Genomic DNA, 23,488 nt, shown 5'->3' with positions numbered 1-23,488 from the left:
TTTGTTTTTTTGGCTGTTTCCCTACAATGGATTCTCTTGGCGCTCTGTTCTCGTGGCATAGTTGTGCGGGGGAGGGAAAGGGGCTGTAAAGTTCTTTTGTCTGGACAGGCCCTTGAGCTGCTTAAAACATGCATTTAGTGGCAGAATAGGAGGGATTTAAAGAAATCTCTCTGATTTGATCATAGTGCTAACTGTGCACGTAGTAACTGTGTTCAGAAATGTCACATAAACTGGTGAAAGCCACATGAGCTTTGGGGTGTCCAGTAATAGCAGCATTACACCTCATGGTCCACACTCTGCTCCCATTGACATCAAAGTAATTATGTAGACTCCAGCAAAGTCAGCGGCGTTACTCCAGCTTAATATCAATGTAAGTGAGATCAAAATCTGACCCATTGTTTTCAATAAGCAACCATAGCATTAACAGGGACTGTCTTTTTGTTCTGTGTTTGTACAGCGCCTGGCACAATAGGGTCCTGGTCCACGACTAAGGATCCTAGGCACTACGGTAATGCAAATAAACACTTGACAATAAATAATTGAGAGGAACGATGACGAGCATGAATATTTTAGACATGGAAAGATGGAGACTATATTACTTTTTCCTGCATAATCAGTTTTGAGTCAACTCAGCTGCCCACCTCAGAGGGCCTGATTATAGTTCATTGAAATCAATGGAAAGGCTCCCATTAGCATCAGTGGGCTCTGGATCAGGTCCTGAGTTATTGGTTTCTGAACAGATGCTGTTATGTAAGGCCAGGTGTACTCCCTGATTCTGCAGGTGTAGAATTTGCCACAGACTCGCCCCTTGCTTCAAAATCTAGAATTTGTTGTTGTTTTGGTCCATAAAATTGTGAAGAAAACCTTCCAAATGTGATACAAGTGTAACACGTGCAATGTTTTTCTGAGTCTAAAGCCAACTTGAAACAATAGGTCTGAGACTGGTGTAAACTGTTTCCTTTAGCTCGGCAGTTTGTTCACTCTGAAACGTAATGGTGGCAGTTGGGCGAAGTGTTTAAGTATGTGAGTAGTCCAGTTCAAGTCAATGGAACCACTTGCTTAAAGTTAAGCAAATGCTGAACTACTTTGCTGAACTGGGGCCTTGAATGTCAGTATTATTAACTATTTCATGGCTGATCATTTTAGGATAAAAACCCAGCTGATGTGTTTATTCCATGATCCCAAACCACAATTTAAAAAAAAAATCTGACACACAACTCTTGTCTGGGCAATTTCAAAAGATTTCCCTCCAAACATCAAAAAGGCTTTGTCCCTATTAAGAATGGGCTCCTTGGGTAGTTCCTTATTTTTTTAAATGAAGCCACTGTTTTTTGGCTCCATCTTGGCAACAGGCAGCATACCAAGCGCTCTCCAAACGGGTCTCCCCAATGCAAATGCCAACTCTAGCTACATGGTCACTGCAGCATAAAGCACGTAGTTCTCTTTCCAGACAATAGTTCATGACTCTTCGGTTGAAAGATGTAATGAGACTAGGGCTGCTCAGTGCAAAGGCACTGAATGTGATTCTTTGTTCAGAGAAAGCAAGGCTCTGCCTTCTCCTATGAGATAGTGGTTAGGATAGAAATGCCTTCTGAGAAGCGGGGTGTGTTGTTTGGAAGCTGTTATCATGTTCTCTTGAAGGGGGCAGGAGGGAAGGGCTGGATATTTTGACCTAAATGAGAGATAATGGACCCTGCAGTGGTTGCATTTTGCAGCCAAGTAATCTACAGTTCAAACATGCTTAATCAAATTATTGGATAACGAGGCTGTTTTGTTCTGTTTTGGATTATACAGAGAAGGATACGTGAAAGTTTGTGCCTCCATAAATCTTATTTCCAGATGCTTTGGCTAAATTTAGTTGCTTTAAGAACATTTTATCCACTGTGGGTGAGAGGCATTGTTGTTGGTTTAGTGGTTAAAACAGGACCATGAGTTAGGAGTCCTGGTTTTCTTCTGCAGCTCTGCTACAGATCAATTGTCCGTGTCCTTCAACTGCCCTGGCTCAATTTCCCCATCTGTAGAAGAGAGAATAACACCCACCTTTGTAAAGTGTGTTGAGATTCTCATGTGAAAGGCACTATATAAATACAAAGTATTTACTTGTCTAGGCACATACCACTCATTGGTGCAAAGCCCGTTAATATGTGGCCTTGCCATTGACTGGATTGTCACTTTTTCGATAAATGAATATTGTTGATATGGCATATATAGAACTGACACAATGATCCTGATCCTGCTCTTGTTGAAAGCAAAGACAAAGTTCCAGTTGATTTTAGTGGAAGCAAGGACAGGCCCAGTGATTTGCAAATGGTTGTGGTGTTAGTGTGGCAAATTAAGTCTTCTCCAGACCTCTTGGACAGAGTCTGGTACAAAGTGAGGTCTTGTGGGTTTTGGGTTTGTGTGTCTGTGTTCTTCTTTGGGTTTTCTGCTGCATGTGTGGCGCTGGTGATACCTGATCTTTCAAGTCCCACTGGCTGGTGCTTCGGAGATCAGGAATGTACTATGTTTCATCTTGTGGCCCACACACACAATGGAGCGTATGAGTAAAACCAGACCCGCTCCTCATCTCAAATATACCATCCCTGCCCAGTTGTAACACCACCATGTACCAGCCCTTGCCAAGTTGTGTGCACTCCTGGTAGACTACACTGACTTCCCGCTCATTTGTGGCTACAATTCAGGGCCTGGATACTTTGGAGAGCCCTGGATAAATATTGGCTATCTCCTTCGACTGCAAGGATAACTCATGTATCCTGTCTCCAGGGATGATCAGTGTATGACGCTTCAGAAGAAAGCAACCCCTAATCTCTGCACATACTGCATCTGCCAGTTGTGCAATGCTGTGTTTGTGGGAAATAGAATTCCTTCCTGATGCCTGCAAGGAATCAGCTTTTGCCCTGAAGCATGAGATTCATCTCCCTTTATCTTAGTCTTTATAACTACAGTTGCTGCTGTTGGTCATAAAATTATTCATTGTCCTCTTAAATCCAGATGCAGTGTTTGTCCCTTTGACCTGCCCTGTTAATGAATTCCCCAGGCTGGCTACACATTGCTGAAAACATATTGTCTTAAATTTACCTGCTGTTAATCAAATCTGGTGACCTCCTTATTCTCATGTAAATGAAACAAAGTGATGCATTGCTAATAATTATGCTCAAAGGATGCGATTATTAGAACAAGCCCAATTTCTCTCTCTCTGTAATGGCTAATACTTTTCCTTCTGTCTCTCTCAGCTCAGATTAAATTTTCTAGACTTCAAGGTTAGTTTTGCACAACCATTTTCATTAGAGAAAACAAAGGAAAAGAACAGCTCTTCTAAGCTTCCAAGTTCCATAGAGGAAAGAATGCAACTGAGGCTTACTCATAAGAAAGACAAATTTAACTTCAAATATTACTGCAGTTTGGGGGGCAAAAGTTGATGCACTTTTAAGTTGTACATGAAGGATTTGTATGTCTTCATGCCAGGAACATGTTTATTTGGTGGGTGCAGATTACTTTTTCTTTTAAGCCCCCTAAAGGTCAGTTTAAACACACACAATAAAAAGTCCAAGCAGGCCATCTACAGCTATTTAAGCTGTCTTGGATGCAGCTGGTTCCAAGGAATAAGACGCCCCAGTTGCAAACAGTAAAGCTCCCAGGGAAAATATGCCAGCAATTTGTCTTTCGTAACTTGCACATAAGAGTTGGGTAGGAGATTTTATACACAGTGACTCTGTGTTCTTGTTTAATTCAATCGAGCAAAGCAAGACACTGTATATCTTGCCTATCTTTGGTGAATAGTGGTGGAAGTATGTTTTTTCTGCTCAAGGCCGTTACCTGGGGGGGTCTGAAACATTCCCCCTGTATGGGAGGAGTCTTGCTGTCCTCTCCCTGCCACCCCTCTCTCCCCCCCCCCGGTATGCTCTTTAATGATGAAACTTAATTTAAACCAAATCTTAAAAAGGAGGATTGTGTAGAGCCCGCCCACCTCTGTTACACGCTCAACGTCTCTGACTGTTTTTGTTGGAAGCTAAAGCAGTTTCTTAGGGAGAAATGGTGACTTGCATTTATATTGTGCTTTTTAGTTTCACAGAAGCCCAAAGTACTTAAAAGCTATATGTAGCAATCACTTCACCCCCTTCACTGAAAAGCAGCCACCTTTGAGGTGGAACATTACACATCATTAAACAGTGTTTTAAGACAGAGAGCGGAGTAGCATCCAATTAAACCACAGGAGGAATTTCAGTTGGTAGAATATAATTAGCTAAGTTAGAATTTGGTCAGGATGCCCGGGTTTAATCTTCTAATTTTGTGAAAGTGCTATGGGATTATTAACGAGCGCAGACTGTTTGATTTTACATCACATCTGAAGAATGGCACCTCCAGTAGCCCTGTGCGCCCTAGCACTGCCTACTGGGATCTCTGTTCAGAAGTGACTAATGGGCAAGAATTCTATTCACCTGAATCATCCGCACCACTTCCTGCTGCACCTTGGGGTGTTTTGGAGCTGTCCATCCAAGTAATGGCCTGGCCCAATCCTTCGTAGCTTTAGTGATCTGGCAGATTTCCTGCAATGGACAGCATGACTGCAGGCAGTTTCTTTAGTCAGAGTAGTACACGGTACTTTTATGAAAACTTTCAGAAGTACTTGGTCCCCCCTCCCACATCCTGAACCCCACGTTTCTGGCCCTGCCACGGAGCCTGCACCCCCATTTAGAGCCGTAACCCCCTCCCACACCCCAACACCCTGCCCCAGCCCAGTGAAAGTGAGTGAGGGTGGGGGAGAGCAAGCCACTCAGGGAGGGGGAATGTAGTGAGTAGGGATGGGGCCTCAGGGCAGGGGGGCAGGGCCTCGGGGAAGGGACAGGGCTAGGTTGTTTGGTTTTGTGCGATTGGAAAGTTGGCAGCCCTATCCAGGAGATCAGACTGGATGATCACAGTGGTCCCTTCTGTCCTTTGTTTCTATGATTCTTTGCGGGGGGGAAACCTTAGTCAGTTGAAAATCTCCACTAATAATGCATTCATTGGAGTTACACATGGTGTGAGTGTGGCCCAGTATTGATCAACACTAACAAAGCAGCCTAAGAAAATAAGTGTTTATGAACAAATGCCTATTTTAGGAACTGCAGGAAATTCACATAACCTGCCCACTCATTGCTGCATTATTTGTAGCTCTACAGTATTTTAAAGAAAGTTAGTGTGTGATATAATTTCCGGTGTGGTAAGCCGTAGTCATTTGTTTATATTGGCTCCAAGCCAGGAAGTAATATACTTCGCCCTGACGGAAACGATAGGCATTTGATGTTCTGAATTTCCTGATGCAGCAATTGAAGATTTTTTTTTTAATTATGTTCAAAGGGCGCCCTTCGCATGCAAACCCTCTGAAGTAGGAGCCACTTTGCTAGAGTCAGCTGGTAACATTTGCCAGGTTAATGTCCCTCCTTGAAAATGCAGTGTACTTCCCTCCCACTGCTTCTGTACTTCACCTCTGCAATTCCTGGGAGTAGCTAGCCAAGAGACAACTGAAATCTAAATATGCCTTCGCTGCTCTGAGTTTAAAGTCTTAGACAAATGAGAAAGCTGCACTTGTGTAACTTAAGGTGTGAATTTAAACCAGTGTACTTTAAAATGATGTAAAAGGCTATTTGTGCAATTAAAAGCCAATTCAGGTTACAATAGTGCAACTTTCTAGTCTAGACAAGGCCTCAGTGCCCATCATGACAGCTTTTCCCAGGTACAGTGCTAACTCTAGAAGGCTGCTGAGCAAGACTAGTGTAGGGACTGCCAGCTTGGGGTCTGATCCTGTTCCCATTGAAACTCAGTGACAGTATTTGCATTGGCATTGCTTTAGTTAGAGATGTAGCTCATGGTGAATCACAAGCTTGCTTGTTAACATGTTCCCTACTCAGACACCAGCAACACTCACTCATGCCAGAGATGTGCTGGATCACTGGGTAGCAGCCACGCTCTGTGGTAGCAGGCCCAGGCAACAAATATGGAGCATTAGAATTGCCCCTGAAATGGAAAATCTTCGTCTTGCGTGTGCTTGACAAACTTGCTCTCCCACCCGCTTTCTGAAGGGTTAGTAAATAAGGGCATTTGTCGTATAATTGGTCCAGGACCAATACTTGTGTAACGATTTCCCTTCCCCTGCTCAGTGGCGTAGCCAGGTTCTAAGAGCAGGGGGAGCAAACATTAAAAAGGCGCCCCCCCTTGGCTCCTCCTCTGGCCGCTCCGCACCCCCCTCCCATGGCTCCTCCCGTGTCGCCCCTACGGCCCCCCCCTTGGCTCCTCCGCTGGCCACGCCCCCTTGGCTCCTCCTCTGGCTGCTCCGCACCCCCTCCCATGGCTCCTCCAGCCGTGCTGCCCCTACGGCCCCCTCAATGGCTCCTCCGGCCGCGGTGCGGCCATGCTGCACCCCCCCTTCAAGCCTGGGGTGCAGCAGCCCCCTCCCAGTTCCAGCCCCATGTGTGTGCAGAGAGCAGAGGGGGTTAGAGCCTGGATCAAGGTTACAGGGCCCGGCTCCGCTCAGGGGTTCTGACCCCTCACAGCTGGCCAGGAACGCAGCTCCTGGCGGGTCCGAGCCAGCTCATTCACCTGTCTCCTTCCCCTTCCTCGCCAGAGGCCACCCTCGCTCCTCCGGCCGCGCCGCCCCCCGCCCCCCCGGCTCCTCCGGCACCAGGGTGGGCTCCAGGCACCAGCCTGGCAAGCAGGTTCTTGGGGCGGCCACTCCAGAGAGGGGCGGCACGTCCAGCTATTCGGCGGCAATTTGGTGGACTGTCCCTCACTCCCACTCAGAGCGAAGGCTATCCCGCCGAATTGCTGCCGCAGATCGCGATCGCGGCTTTTTAAAAAAATTATTTGGCTGCTTGGGGCGGCCAAAACCCTGGAGCCGGCCCTGCGTGCCGTGCCGCCCCCGCAGCCCCCCCCATAGCTCCGCTCCTCCAGCCATTTCATCCCCCCATGGCTCCTCCAGCTGTGCTGCCCCCTCCCCATGGCTCCTCCAGCTGTGCTGTCCCCCCTTGCCTGCAGGAGCGCAGCGCCGGCCCGGCAGGCCAAGCTTCAGAGTGGAGTGTGGGCCCCGCCCGCTGGCGCCATGGTAACCCCTAACTAAGGTGCCACTTTTGGAAAATTTGCTGAGGGGAAGCGGCTGCTTCCCCTGCACCCCCCCAGCTACACTACTGCCCCTGCTTGGGTCATTAGCAGGGTTTGAACGCAGGACCTTTAGCATCACAGCACAGAGCTCTGCCACTCCAGGTAGCTGCTAAGAAGTTAGTATGTTCTTATTCTTGAGTGGACCTGCTGCAGGAGGGAGATGTGACATGCACATTCCCAGTCTGTTATGCTCCGAACAGCTACTAGTCATTAAAATCATTTGCAGTGCTCTTCCAAAGGGTTTGGCCAGTTGCAAGCCATCAGATTGCAACATCTGATTATCTTCATGCTCTCTTGCTCCACTTCACTTCCCGCATGATTATATTTTTTCATCTCTCTCCCCCACTTCTAGCAATCTACAATTACGAGGCTGTCCAAGATGTGGAGCTCTCCTTGCAGGTTGGTGATACGGTTCACATTTTGGAGATGTATGAAGGTAAGTCCCAGATCACCACCTTTCTATTTGGTAAAAGTTTAAATATCTGAAACAAGTTTTTTAAAATTATATCCCCCAAAACTAGAACATTTCAATGAAAAGTTTAGGAGAAATTATTTTGTTTTGTTTTGTTGCTTCTGAAATTGTTTGTGGAAATTATTTACCACTTTCTGACCAGCTCTAGTAGGATACAAAACTTGGATCCAGATCCAAACTTCCAGTCAAAGTCTGGTGGTGTTTGGCCCATTAAAAAGATGGGACAGTTTTGAAGTTTGCATCCAGACTTTCCCAATCTGAAGAAGCTTGTCGCAGGCTTGTCTCTAGTTTTGAAGGAGTTGAAGTTATTCTCAACTCATGAAATACAAGGCGTATTACTCGTTTTGGCATGTGAGCATTCTTCATGTGCTACATATTTCTCTAACTTAAATGTCTTTGTGTGTAATGTGTGGTGATGTTTGAGAAAGTTCCTGTGTAATAATGGCGCTTTCTTACTCCAAATCTTGTTTCCCTGTCTCTCTCTGAGTTACATCTGCCTGCCATATTGACACATGCAAAGAATTTTACACATTCGGATCCCGGAGAGCTAGTGAATATGAATGCAAGCTGGATTCTGTTCTGCCTCAGACATCAACAAACTAAGGCCTTATCTACATGGGACATTACTGAATGGCAACCAAGTGTGCTGTAAATTCACACCCTGGCTTGCCGCTCAGTAACGTCCTGTGTAGACAAGCCCTTAGTTCCAGTCACAGGATCTTTCTTATCAATGGGATGATGTCATGGATTTTCAGACCCAAGGTGCTCTTTTCAGATCTGCCAGTTAGAAAAAAATCACCATTTTTTCGATTTGTAAACTGAACTGAGACATCTTGAGGAAGAAGATTTCCAGAACCCCAGAATATATGTGGCACTTTATGGAGCCACTTGCAGCCCAATCAGCACACAGCTGCGGCCCATGTGACATCCTCAGGGCCATACAGGTAGTATATATATTACGTGGGCTGCATCCACACTGCACAAGAGAGCTGCATATGCAGCCCACAATGGTAAATCGGTTGAGAACCGCTCCTGAGGGTTATTTTATGACTCCTATCACCATAGCATCTGAGCTCCTTGTGTTGTTATGTAATATTTGCTGGGTATTTGTCCCTTTTAAATACAAGGATGTTCTGTACAGCACATCACTAGCTATTAAAAACTGCTTTAAAAAACAGTGCAAATGAAAATTAATACTTAGATCTTATAATACTTAGCTGTTAAACAGGGCTGTCTAATATTCTGCTGGGAACAGAATAGAGCCAGCTATATCCTGTAAAGAGTACACTTACCCATATCTCCATTTCATGATATCTCTGTTCTCTCCAAAAGCCAAAAGGCCTTTCATGAATATAAATTGTCATCAGACTTCCGCAAACTGCATCTATTGGGGGCGGGGACATGTACAACTCCCCCCCACTTTGGTATCTCCATTGAGCAGGGCAAGTTGCTTGCTTAGCAATTTGCTGTTAGTGAGTTGGTCTCTTTCCACTTCTCTTTGACCTTGACACTGGAAACAGCCAGCCACCCTGATCTTACATGTCAAAGCAGATTATACTGCTGATGTGTATGTTAACAGTGATGTGTGTGGTAATGGAGGAGTGTGTTTGTAAGAAATAGTTTAATAAGCAATAGAGCCAACATACGAGCCAATTTTGCAAAGAGGCGAGAGGCTTAAAGCTAAAACCAGCCTTTTTTTGTGAAGCTGGGTGTATCCTGAACTTACAAAAAATAGCAATTTTACATGGTTGTTCAGTTTCCTCCTTAGCCAGCTGTTAACAGAGACGTTGTCAAGTAGAGTAAATTAGTCCTCATGTTGTCTGCCGTCTGGCTGAAACTGCACAATCAGGAATTTAAACTGAGAGTGGATTGCAAGTTCTTTGCGATAGGGCTTTTTATTCTGTGTTTGTACAGTGCCTTGCACAACGGGATCCTGATCCATGACTGGTGCTGCTGGGTACTACAGGAACACAAATAATAATTTTATTGGAAAGATGGAGGGAAATCAGGCAAGGCATTTGTGAATTATAAAGGTTCCAAAAAAAAAGAGGGGTGCAGGTGGCTCCTTGGGGAATTCTCTTACAGATGTGGGTACCTCTTCCTGCCTTCAGCTCCCCTCCGCCCCCCCAAAAAAGAGGTTTCAGCATAGAAACTCCAAATTTTCTTTTGTCTTTTGCTGTGGACACTCTTGCAGGTCTGTGTTTCCTTTCTCTCGTGACCTCAGCTTTGTGTGTCCTGGTTTCCAGATGTGTGGGGGTTGTTCTTTTGAGAACAGCAGTGTTCCTGCAAGAAATGTCTTTATTCCTCCTGTGTTAATGCTGCATCTGTACAAGCTGAACTCCAGCTTAACAGAGGCTTTTTTTTTTTTTTTTTTTTGGTCTGAAAATCACCAGCTTTATATAGGTGCACAAGTCTCAAGTTCTATTTTCTCAGGATGATGGCTTCCCCAGAAAGGAAGCTCTGCCCTATAAAGTTTTTTCTCTGGGGCATATTAGTTACACCTCCAGTTTCCATCTGAGGGGTTGCTCTGAATCATGCAGAGGAGTGACATGAACCTGGCTTTCCCACATCCCAGTTGAGGGCCTTACCCCTAGACTAGAGTCACTTTCTTTTTCTGGCCCAGTGAATACTGAATTATTTATACAAAGTGGAACAGCTCCAACACGAGATTGAGAGAGAGTCCGAGACAGTCTCTGCAGGCTGCTGGTCATGGCATTCACCAGGGATTTGGGAGACTCAAGTTCGAGTCCCTGGATCCTGTTTTTTTTCACGCACAAAAATTATTATTATTATTATTATTATTATTATTATTTTTTTAAAAAAATCTTCGTTTTGCTCCGCTTCGGAATGGAGACAAATGTTGAAACCCTGGCATTTTTCATGAAATGGAATTCTTGTTTTCCAGCCAGCCCTGGGGAGCACTTATACTGAGTTACCAGGATGTACACAGGGCAATTTTACCTGCAGATGTTTTTCTCCTCCTTCTCACATCTAGAAACAGGCCTCATATTTACTCCTAATGTTGGTTCCTCCCGCTCCTAGTTTAAGGGATTGGAGCAGGGCTGTATTCTCTCCTCCTCCGTGTGCAGTGAAGGAGTCTTGGTGTATTGGGCAACCGGAGTTTGAGAGCTCTTTGTATTCTCTGTGCGTCTGGCTTCGCTCCGTCAGAAAGAGCTGAAATGCACAATTTGTTCTTCAGCTGTGAGACAGAAAGGTTGAAGCCTGCACTTGGCTTCTTTGTATAACAATAAATGTTATCTTAATCTCAGCTGGCGGGAGAGCTCCCAAGTCATAACACTGACCGAGCTAAGCGAGTCTAGATTGGAGCAGGCCCATGAAAAGACAGGGAGCTATGAAATGAACTAGAGGGTGATTATCTCAGACCAGAGGGCCTAGGTGCTATTCGCCCTGTGCAGAGGGCCTATACAATAAGGCCCTACTTATTAAACTCTGCTTGAGAAGGCTATATGGTGTTTAAGGCATTGTGAGGGATGTCTGCCCTGGGGTGAATTTCACCCATAAGAGACAAGTTATTGCCAGTAATTTAAAAAAAAGAGGATGGAAACTCATAAATGGGCCAGAATCTCTAGCTGGGAGATACCAATTCTCTGTAAAATTCTCTGCACTGGGAATTGCCTCAAGGGACAATTGACCCTAAAGGAAGGTCAGGGTACTAGAGTGATAGGTAAAACCTAAGGTCAGGCCCACTGATGAGGGGGGGAAAGGGGGCAATTGCCCAGGGGCCCGGGTGCTTTGGTAGTGGCAACAACTGGGAGCCCGGGCCCTATTAAATCGCCCAGGTGGGCCGCAGGGCGCCTAGGAGCATGAGACTGCTCCGGGCCCCGCGCTTTGGGGGGTCCCACGGGCTGGCATGGGCTGTCCCTGAAGTGACAGATTCGTCACTTCTGCCCTGGGCCTCGCCCTCACCAGGGATGGCCCTGGCCGTGGGGCCTGGAATTTCTCTCGGCAGGCCTGCCTAAGGGAGAGTAGTTATAGTGTGATTTCCCTCCCTCGGCGTTTTCCTGTGGGAGAGGGTAGTGTTAAATTGTAGGTAGGACTCCCCTGGAAGTTGGCATAAACCCAAGCTAATCCCAGCCCCCTGTCTGGATGGTAAAGCAAAATCGCTGGCCTACCTCCACTTGTTTAGTGCTATTCGTGCCTTTAGGATCTGCATGTAGGACCCTAGAATAGCCCGGTAGTTTGGGCACTTACCTGGGATGCAGGAAAGCCTGCTTTAACTCCCTGCTCTGAATTAGGCAGAGTCCTATGTGGTTTCCCCAGTCAACAGGCTATCAGCTATTCTGGATGGGTGTCTTTCTTTGGAACAATGTACCAAGAGTCTTGGTGGATCCTGCATTATTTTTTAAATCCAGATTGGATGCTTTTCTAAATACATGGTCTAGGAGTTATTGTGAGGAAGTTCTGTGGCCTGTCCTACGCAGGAGGTCAGGCTAGATGATCACAGCAGTCTTTTCTGGCCTTGGAAACGCTGAATCCAGGAGCCAAAGTCCATTGGGAGTTGATGGAAAGTCCCCTGTTGACGTCACTGGATGAGGTCCTTATAGTCCAGCGTTGTGGTTTGTGTCCTTTTCCCCTTTACTAAATGGGTGTAGGAAATAACGATTTAGAAGTCCCAATTATGGCCATAGTGAGCCGGCCTGGGTTATTGTGAAGGGTTTCCTTTTCCTACAGTGGTAGAATCTAGCTGCAAGGTCAGAGTAATACCATCTCAGATTGCTGGGCTATGTTGTGGCTAGGGTGACCAGACGTCCCGATAAAATTGGGACTGTCCCCATTTTGAGGAGTTTGTCCCGCGTCCCAACCAGAGTATGGTGGGGACGCCATTTGTCCCGATATTTTGTTTCTTGGTCTTCGGCGGCAATTCAGCAGAGAGTCCTTCAGTCGCGGACAGTCTTTGGCAGTGGGTGCTTCTGTCTTTGGCGGCAAGGTTTATTACCCACCGCTGAAAGACAGCCGAAGGGCTCTCCGTCAAATTGCCGCCGAACTCCTGGACGGGTGAGTGTAAAAAAAACAACAAAAAACGCTCCCCCCCCTGCGGCGGTCCTGATATTTTCCCCTTAACATCTGTCACCGTAGTTGTGGCCTTGTCCACGGTGGGGGTTTTGTCCAGTCACAGGCACCAGGGTAGCACACCAGTGCAAAAGTGATGGTCACTCTCTTGGCTGATATACTGGGATTTGAACCAGGGATCTCGAGAGCTGATAGTATGGCATGAGCTGCTACAGTTTGAGCTAAGGGGCCCAGACTGTCTGGGCAGGAGCTGTAATAGACTGGATCAGCACAGAGGGGGACCTGCAATGCACCCTTACCAGTGGGTTACACAATCCCCTAATGTAGGCAGGACACTATTTATTGAAACTGAAATAATGCAAACTCTGGCTTATAGCACCTTGGGTTGTCTACACTAGAGGTTTGCCTTGGTGAAGCTACACAATTGGCTGCAGTCAGGGCAGATCCTCTGCATAGATGAGGTCTAAATCATTGCCAGTGGTTGCTTCATTGCCTACGCTGAGACGAATCTTCAAGACCTTCTGTTGTGCCTTGCTCTGCCTGTAAGCAGGACTTAGCACAGGATGGTTTATTCATTAAACATGAAACATCTGGTCAGAACCAGTCTCCTTAGAATTTTCCTCCTGTTTAAAGGAAACACACGTGCTGCCATTTTTGAAATGTGCAGCTTAGACAGTCTGGGAGTCTCGGATTTGGCACGCCATTGTAAATCGTGAAATAAGATTTTTCTTCATTGTTCCGTCTGGGTGATCTGGCTGCACAAGTGTGCGTGCTCTTTTTGTTGAACAACCTGCTCCCCCGATAACAAGACCAGGCAAAACCCAGCCTGTTGTTTGCCAAATGTTGGCCGGTAGATGTTTGTAATTGGGGAAATGTGCTTTACATTGCATAATCCACCGAATAGCAATAAAAAGACACTGCTTTGCATGTGCATCCTAACGCTGCCCCCTGGGTGAACCGTGCCTGTAGAACTTTTGCAGACTTCCTCAGAGTGAGATTTCACTTTAGCTCTGGGAATCTGCCCTAAGGGGGTGCAAATTCCAGTCCTGTTTGGAATCTCTTTTTCTAGCCTGTAACTTTTACCAGCTGTGGAAAATGGCAAAAACAGGGATGGAAGGGGAAAGAGTGCTCAGCTTTGGAGAGCTGGCCAAGGAAGCCTCATACAGGTGTAAATTATATTGCACTGTCTGCTTCTGTCTCAGACGTTGCTTTGATTGCCACAGGTGAATGAAGGAATCCCCTTCTCACTGCAGTGCAGTGGCTCGCAGTGTGGTGCACTGCAGTGAAAAGAAAGGATGGTCTTGTGGATAAAGAAGTGAACAGGGACGGAGGAGTTCTGGGTTCTATTCCCAACTCTGCCCCAGTGTCTCTGTGTAACCTTGGGTGAGCCACTTACTCTGTGAGCTTCAGTTCCCCCTCTGCAAAATGGGCATAGTACATTTCTGGCCCCCCCCCCACCACTTTGGCTTGGTCTACACTAACCCCCCAAATCGAACTAAGGTACGCAACTTCAGCTACGTGAATAACGTAGCTGAAGTTCGAAGTACCTTAGTTCGATCTTACCTCGGTCCACACACGGCAGGCAGGCTCCCCCGTCGACTCCGCGGTACTCCTCTCGTCTAGCTGGAGTACCGCAGTCGACGGCGAGCACTTCCGGGTTCGACTTATCGTATCCAGACAAGACACGATAAGTCGAACCCAGAAGTTCGATTGCCAGCCGCCGAACTAGCGGCTGGGTATAGACGTACCCTTTGTCTGCTTCGCTTGTGTCGTTTGTAAGCTCTTTGGGGCAATGTCTGTATATGCATAGCACAACTGAGTTCCAGTCCTGTTTAGGATCTCTTAAGTGCTACTGTTACACAAATAAACCTAAACTTACAGCAACAAACAAATAAGCTTTTAGATGAGAGGTAAAAGAAAAAAAAATCTCATGGCACTTTTTGTAAGAGTCAGGCTGTTAACCCCTGTATCCTGCAAATTTCAACATTCTACCTCCTTAAATTTTCCAGTGGCATTTTCAGCAGGGATGCCCTTATCCTTTTCGGCTTCTGTCATAAACTGTTACATGGTATTGCTGTGTGCTATTTAATAGCTGCCCTTTCGCACGCCAGGAGTGGCTGCATTTCAGTGGTGGGTGACATGAGTCCAATATATCTCATTTTATTATAGGGTCCTTTATGAGCTTTTGGGAGAAAAGGCACTTTCTGTATATAAAAGTATTTTTATCTTAGTCAGATACAACTATCCAAATGAATAACAAATGTCTGGACAGAGAAAGTGTGTGTATGAGAGAGAGAGAGAGAGACTGATGTTCTCTCCTTTCCCTTTAGTTCTGGCATGAAAATCCTCCTTTTCATCCTAAAATTTATCCGCTGTCATCCTTGCAAAGGGAATAAACTTGAGGGAAACTCTTAACTACTCTACTGTTTGTCTGAAGCTTCTAGACTTGTATTTGGGGGGGAAAAAAGAAACAAACAGCTAAAATGACCATTGCCATGAGCACGTGTTCACTGCAAATGATGAATAAAGTTATTTTATGCAGTGTCATAGCCGTGTTGATCCCAGGATATTAGACACACCTGGCATTTTGCTGTGATGCTGGGAGTTCCTTTCCCAGGCCCGAAGAAGAGCTCTGTGTGGCTCAAAAGCTTGGCGCTCTCACCAACAGAAGTTGGTCCAATAAGATATTACCTCACCCACCTGGTCTTTTGAGTAATGTTATTGAAAGTTAGAACAGAATTCTGAAAAGCTCAGAGGATGCATTGGTTCCAAGGATGAGTGGAGAGCATGAAGAAGTGCTGGAATATCGCTTTATGTAATAATTATATGTAACACTGCCCTTTCATTCCATGATTTCAAAGTGCTTTAGAAAGGTGGCTTAATATCACTATGTTCGTTTTACAGATGGGGAAACTGAGACATGGAGGGGTTAAGGACTTGAGCCAGAGCAAACTGGAATTGCTGGAAAGAGTCTCATTGAGTTCATTGGGCTTTGGCTCAGGCCATAAATAGCTCATACTAGGCTGTTCAGTTAATTATTGATGAAGCTAAGAATAGAATCTAAATCTTCTCATTCCCAATCCAGTACTTTATCCATTGGACCATGCTTAATGTATAATCCTGTTTTTATCCAGTGGAAGGAGTGGTACCTTGCCCCACACCCCCCCAGAGCTTCTGGAATACAGAGGATTTTGTTACCAAACTTGATTGATCTTATAACTACTAGAGAAATGGGCCAGACTTGCAAAATCTGGACTTCTCTAAAGTTTGGGGGTGGGGGCAGGGTGAGCACATCCAGGATTTTGGCTGGGACCTATCTCTGCCAAGTATAAAAATGGTTCCACAAATGCTTTTCAACCCTCTTCCCTTTGTTTTGTCACCTGCTAATCCCCTACCCTCTTGTTGATTTCTTTGCTGTCTGGGTTATCTGTATGTATATCGGAGTGTAAGCTCCATGAGGCAATGACTTTGTCTGCCCTGATGCCTCTGAGCACCACTCATGCCCTGTAGATAATAAATACCACTCCAGCTCCCCTAAGAAACAATAGCAACATTTGTGCGTTACTTTTAAATGTCAATGCAAGCAACAACCAAAACAAATCAAAATGCCAAAGAGCTGTGTGCCAGAAAGTTAGTTAAGATGAGAGCTGAGGAAACAGAATCTTTTGACCTTTGGAATAGTTATTTTAGGGGTAAAGTAGCATTAAGAAAAATGTAAATTTGCCCATCATATTGCAGAAATGTGAAGCTGGAGACAATGTTTGCAGGTCAATGTTTAAAATAAACCCCAGTTCTGTAGTTGTAAGGACACTTGTTGTTGTTTATTTTTATTACATTACCTCCTGACGATCACCATAAATGGACAAGACAAAGGGTGGGAGACAAAAAGTACTAGTCTTTCCAGTTGGGGAACAGGCACACAGTGTGAAATGCTTTGCCCAAGACATCTGTGTTCGAGCTGGGAATAGAACGCAGATCTCCTGAGTCTCAGGCCAATATCTTAACCACAAGACTGTCCTTCCTCTGCAGTGATTTAAATTTCCCACTTGCTAAGTAAGACTCACTTGAGAGCAGCAGGACAAAATACACTCATTCATTCATACACTTGCCTTCCAGTCACCTTGAAATTAAAATGTTGGCTGAACCCCAAGTTCTAAAGAGGGAAGAAATGTTCTTCTAAAAGTGACAGACTTCTGGTCTGCAAGAACCACAGCTATTACTCTGAAACTGATACTTCCATGGAGCTTGTCACAAAGGCAGTAAATAGGAATAATATCTCTATCTAGGACAAATAATTTGTTGGTGGTTTTTTCCCTTCTCTCATAAAAGTAAAGACCCTTTACTAATTTCTCTTTCAGCCTTCCTTCACAGAAGGATTTCACATTGGTTCATGGACACCAGGGAAAGGAATGTGTAAACATAAGACTCAAGCATCATCTACATAGAGAATTGGGTTAACACCCATGTAAGAAGAAGGATGGTGTTAGGGTTAAGGCCATGGCGTCAAAAGATTCAATTCCCAGCTCTGCCACAGACTTCCTATGTGACCTTGGGGATGTCATTTTATCTTTCTATGACTGTTCCCGATCTATAAAATGGGCATAATACTTGTGTTCTCTATCCTTTTGTCTGTCTTGTCTCTTTAGACTGTCAGCTCTGTGGGGCAAGGAATCTTTTTTGCTACATTTATGTACAGCCCCTAGCACAAAGGGGCCCCAATCTCAATTGAGGATCTACATGCTACCATAATAGACATAATAAGTACTGCAACTGCTGAAGCACAGTTCCAGCTAAAGGAGCAGGCCCACTGTGTTATTTCATAGTAGGAAAAGCCACTCTTCTTTCAAGTTCAGCCTTATTTTAAGGCCCATTCCACTGGCCTTGTTCTCACTGGTGGTACCATTGGCATCAATGGGACATCTGAAGTGAGCAAAGCCAACAGGATTTGGCTCATGGATTATATGTGGTAAGAACAATGTGTGTTGCTAATAGTTTTGCATGTTTAATTCCTGTATGTGAAGAGTCATGGTATTTCTGTTGTTCCTTGGCAGGTTGGTACAGAGGATACACCCTCAGGAATAAATTGAAAAAGGTACAACATTATATTTTTCAATAATAGATATTTTTGTTACATTTTGCCAGGCCGTATCCAGCGCTGTAATGCCCTGTATTCCTGTGGTCATTTCTACCTTAGTACAATGCATACCTCCTGATTGGGATATCCTTTTCTCTAGCAATAAAAGCGAATAGCTATGAGCCAAATGTTTGAGAATCATTAACTTGGCAGAATATACTGTGGATGCATTTGAAAAGTTCATTGCAGCTCTATAAGTATCACTGGTCCTACCAGTACTTCCTATTTTAAGCATAGGGAATACTGCTTGAACTGGGAGAATCAACTTTTAAGTATGCCCTTATATAGCAAGCCCACTGTTTAGTCATTGAGTCCTGTACCTGCCTTCTAACAGTGACTGTCTATGATAATGGGTGACCCTCAAAAGGTTCAGGGTTTAGAGTTCAAATAAGCCTCCATGTATCTCTGGACATTATCCAAACACCTTGACCTTGCAAAACTAGTGTTGGAAACCTCACTAGAACATGGTTTCCTATGAGAATCCCAGCACCGTGACCTTTGCATTTGGTTACCGTGGTGGGAGAGGGCCTTTGATGCTGACAGCCCATCCTGGGCTTCATTCTGCAAAGTGGTGAGCAGCCCCCCCACTCCCACTGACTTCAGCCAGTGTTGCAAATCCTCACACCTTTCAGGAACAAACTCCCCCTGCAGTCGGAAGGGGGAAAAAGACTGGAGCCAAAGCAAATTGCTCTGGATTGTATTTATCTTTGGACAGCCATTCATCAGCATATCTGAAACCCTTTTAAACTGCTCTGCTTTTCCTTTTGACTCAAGCTTTCTGGAGAAGGCCATGTGAAAGCACTATTTTAATGGAAATTTAGATGTCATTTATTACCAGGCCTTGTTATTTGGCGTGAGGATAAAATTTGGTTGGGCTGCAAATTGAAGAAGCAAAGAGCAACTCTGCAGCCGATTATTGATTTGAGAGGGATATATAGGGAGCGGGCGAATCCTGACATTTTTATGAAACCAGCCGGGCTGCTGTTGAGAAAACAGAAGCTGAGCTAAGTGGAAATGGGAGGTAAATCAAAAATTCAGCTGCAGTTTTCATTTTATATGCTTCATGAAAGATTGTTTAAAAAAATCCAGTTCCCGTGGAACATTTGGTATTTATTGTCCAGAGAGCTAGGCCCGTGGAGGTGGGAATGGTCAGCAGCTAGCAGGATGAAGCCTGTGCCGAATATATGTTATGTAGAATCATGGAGTTTAAGGCCAGAAGGGACCACCAGGTCTATCAGAGGTCAGCCACACCACCTGGCACCTGCACGCTAAACTCAGCAAAACTGAAATGAGACCAAAGGATGACAACCCACAGGAGACAAGGCTGTTATGTGCCACAGGCAGAGAATAGGAGGAGCAAGGTGTATCGGTGCCGGAGGCCCATGCAATGGCAGGGGAATAATTAAGTTAGATAGACCCAGCTATCCTGGCAAGTGACCTGCATTCACAGGCTGCAGAGGAACGTTAACTCCTCCCCCGCATCCCTGGTCACTGCTGATCTGAGGGAAAATTCCTTCTGGACCCCACATCTGGTGATCAGTTAGACTGATGGGAGCAAAAGGCAGCCAGCTAAGTATCGCAGAGAGAAAAAGCTCAGTGCCACCTCAGAGCTCAGGCCCCAGTTGCATTATAATGAAATTAGCAGTATTGCCAGCATCAAGCATACAAAAAAACATGGGATCGGTTTAAAAATCAGGAATTAAAAAAAAAAAAAAAAAGTGGTTCTTTTTCTTTGTCTTCTGGTTTGTGAGTCTTTAGGGTGACTTGCTTCACATTTTCATGCTTTTCTTCACAACCACAAGGGCTAGAAACTTTTTTTTTTTTTTAATGAAAGTTAGGATTCTCATGCAATCTCTTCCTGCAGCTGGGGCTTTAAGGAAATCATCAAATGTTGTGAGACTCATGATAAAAACCCAATGCTCTGCAACATGGAGTTAACTTTCTCTCACTGAAACATCCATGTGTAAGAAAAGGCGTGTGTAATTGACTCTTGCAGTTGGCTTTATTGTCTTTAAATGGGCTTTGTTAGCAAAGTCCCATCATGTCAACAGTGGGGTTTTTATATGTTGATTCTGTAACCAGATGCCACATTTAAGGTGATGTTTAACTGGACTCTCATTTCCTTGGTGTTGAATTAGGGCTAGTCTACACTGGCAACATTAAAGCGCTTTAACGTGGCTTGTGTGGTCATGGTGCAGTGCTCTAAAAAAACCCATCTCCACGAGGGGCATAGCTACCAGCGCTGGTGCACTGTCTACACTGGTGCTTTACAGCGCTGAAACTTGCTGCGCTCGGGGGTGCGGGTGTATGTTTTTTCGCACCCCTGAGCGAGAAAGTTGCAGCGCTGTAAAGTGCCAGTGTAGACAAGCCCTTAATCACACAGTGAAACATCACTGGAACGTAGATTCATTTATTATGTTTTTAGTGGAATTTAGTGGAGCCTCTGGCTATGGAATCCTGTTCTTTTCCATATGATCCTCTTCTGATTTCTCTTGGCTTATGAGAACAGTGGTAACTTTAGGCACTGTTTATCAATGCCTCCAGGTCTACTGTACTCTGTGTTTGTAACCTATGCTATCTAGATTAAAGCTAACACAGATATGCCTACTCAGGCTACAATCACACATTTGCTTACAGTTTAGACATAAACAATTTAGCTTAGCATACAGTTAGTATCTCATAAATGGGAAACGTCTTTCAGTCATCATTTAGCCCTCTAGGTTCTATGTTTTCTTTATTTAGGGCCTGCAAAGGCAGGGCTAGAGCACAGAAAAGGAAGGCAGGATTCCTAGGTTCTGTTCCCAGCTTGGCTGCAGGCTCACTGCATGACCATGAGCAGCCCACCTAGGCAGAGTTTTTTAGAAGTGTCTCCTAATTTTGGGAGCTTCTGCTTTTGGGTGCCCAGTTCGAGACTTCTAAGGGGCTTTTCTACAGAAGTACTGAGCACCCTCAGATCTCATGGAAGTCAGCAGGAGCTGTGGGCTTTTGAGTTTGGGCAGCCAAAAACTGAGGGTCGTAAAAATTAGTGGATACTCTTGAACTTTTTGGTCTTAGCCTCTTGGTGTGTCAGTTTTTCCAATCTGTAAAATGGGGATAATGCCTGCCTGGCCAGAGTGTCCTGAGGCTTGCTTAATGCTTGTAAAGCACTTTGAGATCCTGGAATGAAAGGTGCTTTAGAAGTCCAAAGTGTATATTATTATTAATCTGTTTTACTATACCAGGGAAAACACTCCGTTATTATTAATCTATATATAAAACTGTCACAGGAGCTGATTCTAAGGGGTTCTTCCTTCTATATATAGCACTAAAAAGGATTTACCTTAAGGGAGACAGCACCAGAATCCAGAATTCTGTTGCAGCCTCTGCCACTGAGTTGCTATATGACCTTGAGCAAGTGACTTAACGCCTTCCTCCCTCCATTTTACCCATCTCTGTAAAGCCATTTGAAAGCAACAGATAAAATTGTCTATAAGTGCACAGTACTGTATTATTATTATTGCCAGTTTGTTTTTCCTGGGATTTATTAAGTTTATATTAGAGCTGACATAATACCAACATAAAAGAAGACGCACTGATCTCAACATATATTGTACTAGAGTTGTTTTTTATTGTATTGAATTTTGGAAAAGTTTATTTGACCTGTGTCCTGGAGCTCAGCTGATCACATTCTTCTATTTTCCCCCTCCTTGTTGCTGAATGATGTATCAAATATTACAACATGACTTCCCTTTCTCTCTCTTTTAGGGCATTTTCCCCAAAACTTACATTCATTTAAAAGAGGCAACTGTGGAAGACCGAGGGTAGGTTGGAGACAATCTTGAGATGTCATGTGGTTGGCAGACGTGATTGGATGCCATTTCATAAAAGAGCTTACATAATGGAGGTGCAGCTCGTCATACGTGCAGTCGATGTTTTTGCATAGCAAGTGCTATAATCCCCATGTAGACTCTTGGATCAGAATATTTTCTATTTTCGCCAAAATGTTGTACATCCCAAATTGGACAGTGCATAGAAGCAAAATATCCCACTTGCAAAGACAAGAGTGAAATCTGCTAGACATGTATATGGCAAAGCAGGTCAGTCAACTTACATTTGGGTCTTCTGGGGACTGCTGTGTTCATAACATACACACAACTCACAGCCAAGTGGCCATCAGAAAAGTGTGAATTCTTTCCTGTCCTGGAAAACATCTTCGGTAATCATTCCCAATCTAATTCTTACAGTTGATTCTCTGATCAGTATGAATGGGGGGACCCACCAGCAGCAGCAATAGGAAGTGACTTTAGAAGGAATTTTTTAATCCATATAGCCAAGTAATCACTGCAATGATCCCTCAAACTGGAAAACTGTGAATAGAGTAGACACGTCCATTCAGCATTAAATTTCTGGAGGAGATGCATGGGGAGAAAAAATTAAGACTTAAAAAAACCCTTGAAACATATTTGCATTAAAAATGGGAATAGAATACTCATAATTGAGAAAAATCCCAGAGCCACTTAGAAGCCTTAGCTTCTTAGTGTGATCATTTATTAAATGTATCAGTTATCTTTTAAAATGCATCTCTAAGATTTAAATGCCTTGCAAAGCTGCAATTCTGCGGTGGTTTGACCCCCCCCCATTCCCCGTGCATTTTTAAAAACTGCTGCAAACTTTCTCCACAGTGTTACTCTTGCACTTTCGGGTGCAATTCTGCTCTGACTTAGCGGTTGTTTAAGTTAGGGGCTCAGGTACGATGGTGATGAGCATGATGTAAGAACCTACATAGACTAGAATCAGTTCATTAAAATTGAATTCTGCCAAGCCGAGAAATAACTACATTGTTTTTAAATCACACCTTTTGTTATTTTTGTGCAAGTCTGGTGTAGATGCTGCTAATAAGAGTGTACACAGAGGTGTGCACTGGTTTAATTAAACTGATTTAAAAACCAGTTAAAGTTGAACAAAAGCAACCTTCCTGTATAGACAAGGCCTCTGTTTTTGGGTATTGGGAGGTATTTGGTATTTTGGTATTTTACACACATTTGCACATCAGTCACCAGACATTCTGGTCTGAGATAGGAACGTTGGGATTACCACACTAGATCAGAGTCAGTGTTCATCTAGTCTCTGACAATGGCCAATACCAATGCCTCAGAGGCAGGTGTAAGAACCTTGTGGGTGTGTAGGCTAATCTGCCCCCTATATGCATCTCTCTCCCGGATCTCTCATATCTAGAGATTGCTTAAACCCTGAAGCTTCAGGTTTCATATCTCTTCCAAAATTTTTGTCATCATTACCTAAGATGTCTCTGGATATTCGGTTTTGAATCTTAAGTTCTTGGCCTCATTGACTTCCTGTGGCAGTGAGTTCCACAGTCATCTTACATGTTGTATGAAAAAAGAGAGATCCTTTTACCCATTTTGAATCTGCCACCTTTCAATTTCATTACATGCCCCCTTGTGGTTTTTCCTCTCTCCAGACAACATGAAACAGTGATTCCAAGTGAACTGCCTCTTGTTCAAGAACTCACTTCCACACTGAGGGAGTGGGCAGTTATCTGGCACAAGCTGTATGTGGTGAGTATTTGTTTCTTCCTTTGTTGGTGTTTGGTCCAGGGAGAGGGGAGAAAAGGGCAGGATCTCTACTCCACCCAGGACAGTGTGTTTAAACAGAAGTATGCAGAAGATTTTGAAAGGACCTCGCATATCCCCATCTTGTGCCCATGCACCCAGCAGCTG

The 23,488-nt window shown here is 44.5% G+C and overlaps 1 protein-coding gene across 3 annotated transcripts in view; it reads left to right on the top strand.

The window, feature by feature from the left end:
• Positions 1-23,488, top strand: part of DOCK5 (dedicator of cytokinesis 5) — a 129,204-nt gene that overhangs the window by 22,626 nt on the left and 83,090 nt on the right. For 2 of the 3 annotated variants that reach the window (XR_006172206.2, XM_008168669.4), the window contains exons 2-5: positions 7,487-7,570; positions 17,689-17,729; positions 21,516-21,571; positions 23,230-23,326. Coding sequence is in view for 1 of the 3 variants with exons in the window: in XM_008168669.4 (XP_008166891.2) it covers positions 7,487-7,570; positions 17,689-17,729; positions 21,516-21,571; positions 23,230-23,326 (278 nt within the window). In the remaining 2 variants the exon portion in view is untranslated. Of the gene's footprint in view, positions 1-7,486; positions 7,571-17,688; positions 17,730-21,515; positions 21,572-21,717; positions 21,848-23,229; positions 23,327-23,488 lie in introns of those variants that run through there. The other variant, XM_042840285.2, reaches the window with a different exon arrangement.

The sequence above is a fragment of the Chrysemys picta genome, chromosome 2 (assembly GCF_011386835.1).
Source record: "Chrysemys picta bellii isolate R12L10 chromosome 2, ASM1138683v2, whole genome shotgun sequence".
Classification (NCBI taxonomy): Eukaryota; Metazoa; Chordata; order Testudines; family Emydidae; genus Chrysemys; species Chrysemys picta.
The sequence above is the reverse complement of the archived record's forward strand: the minus strand, read 5'-3'. Positions and strand labels throughout refer to the sequence as shown.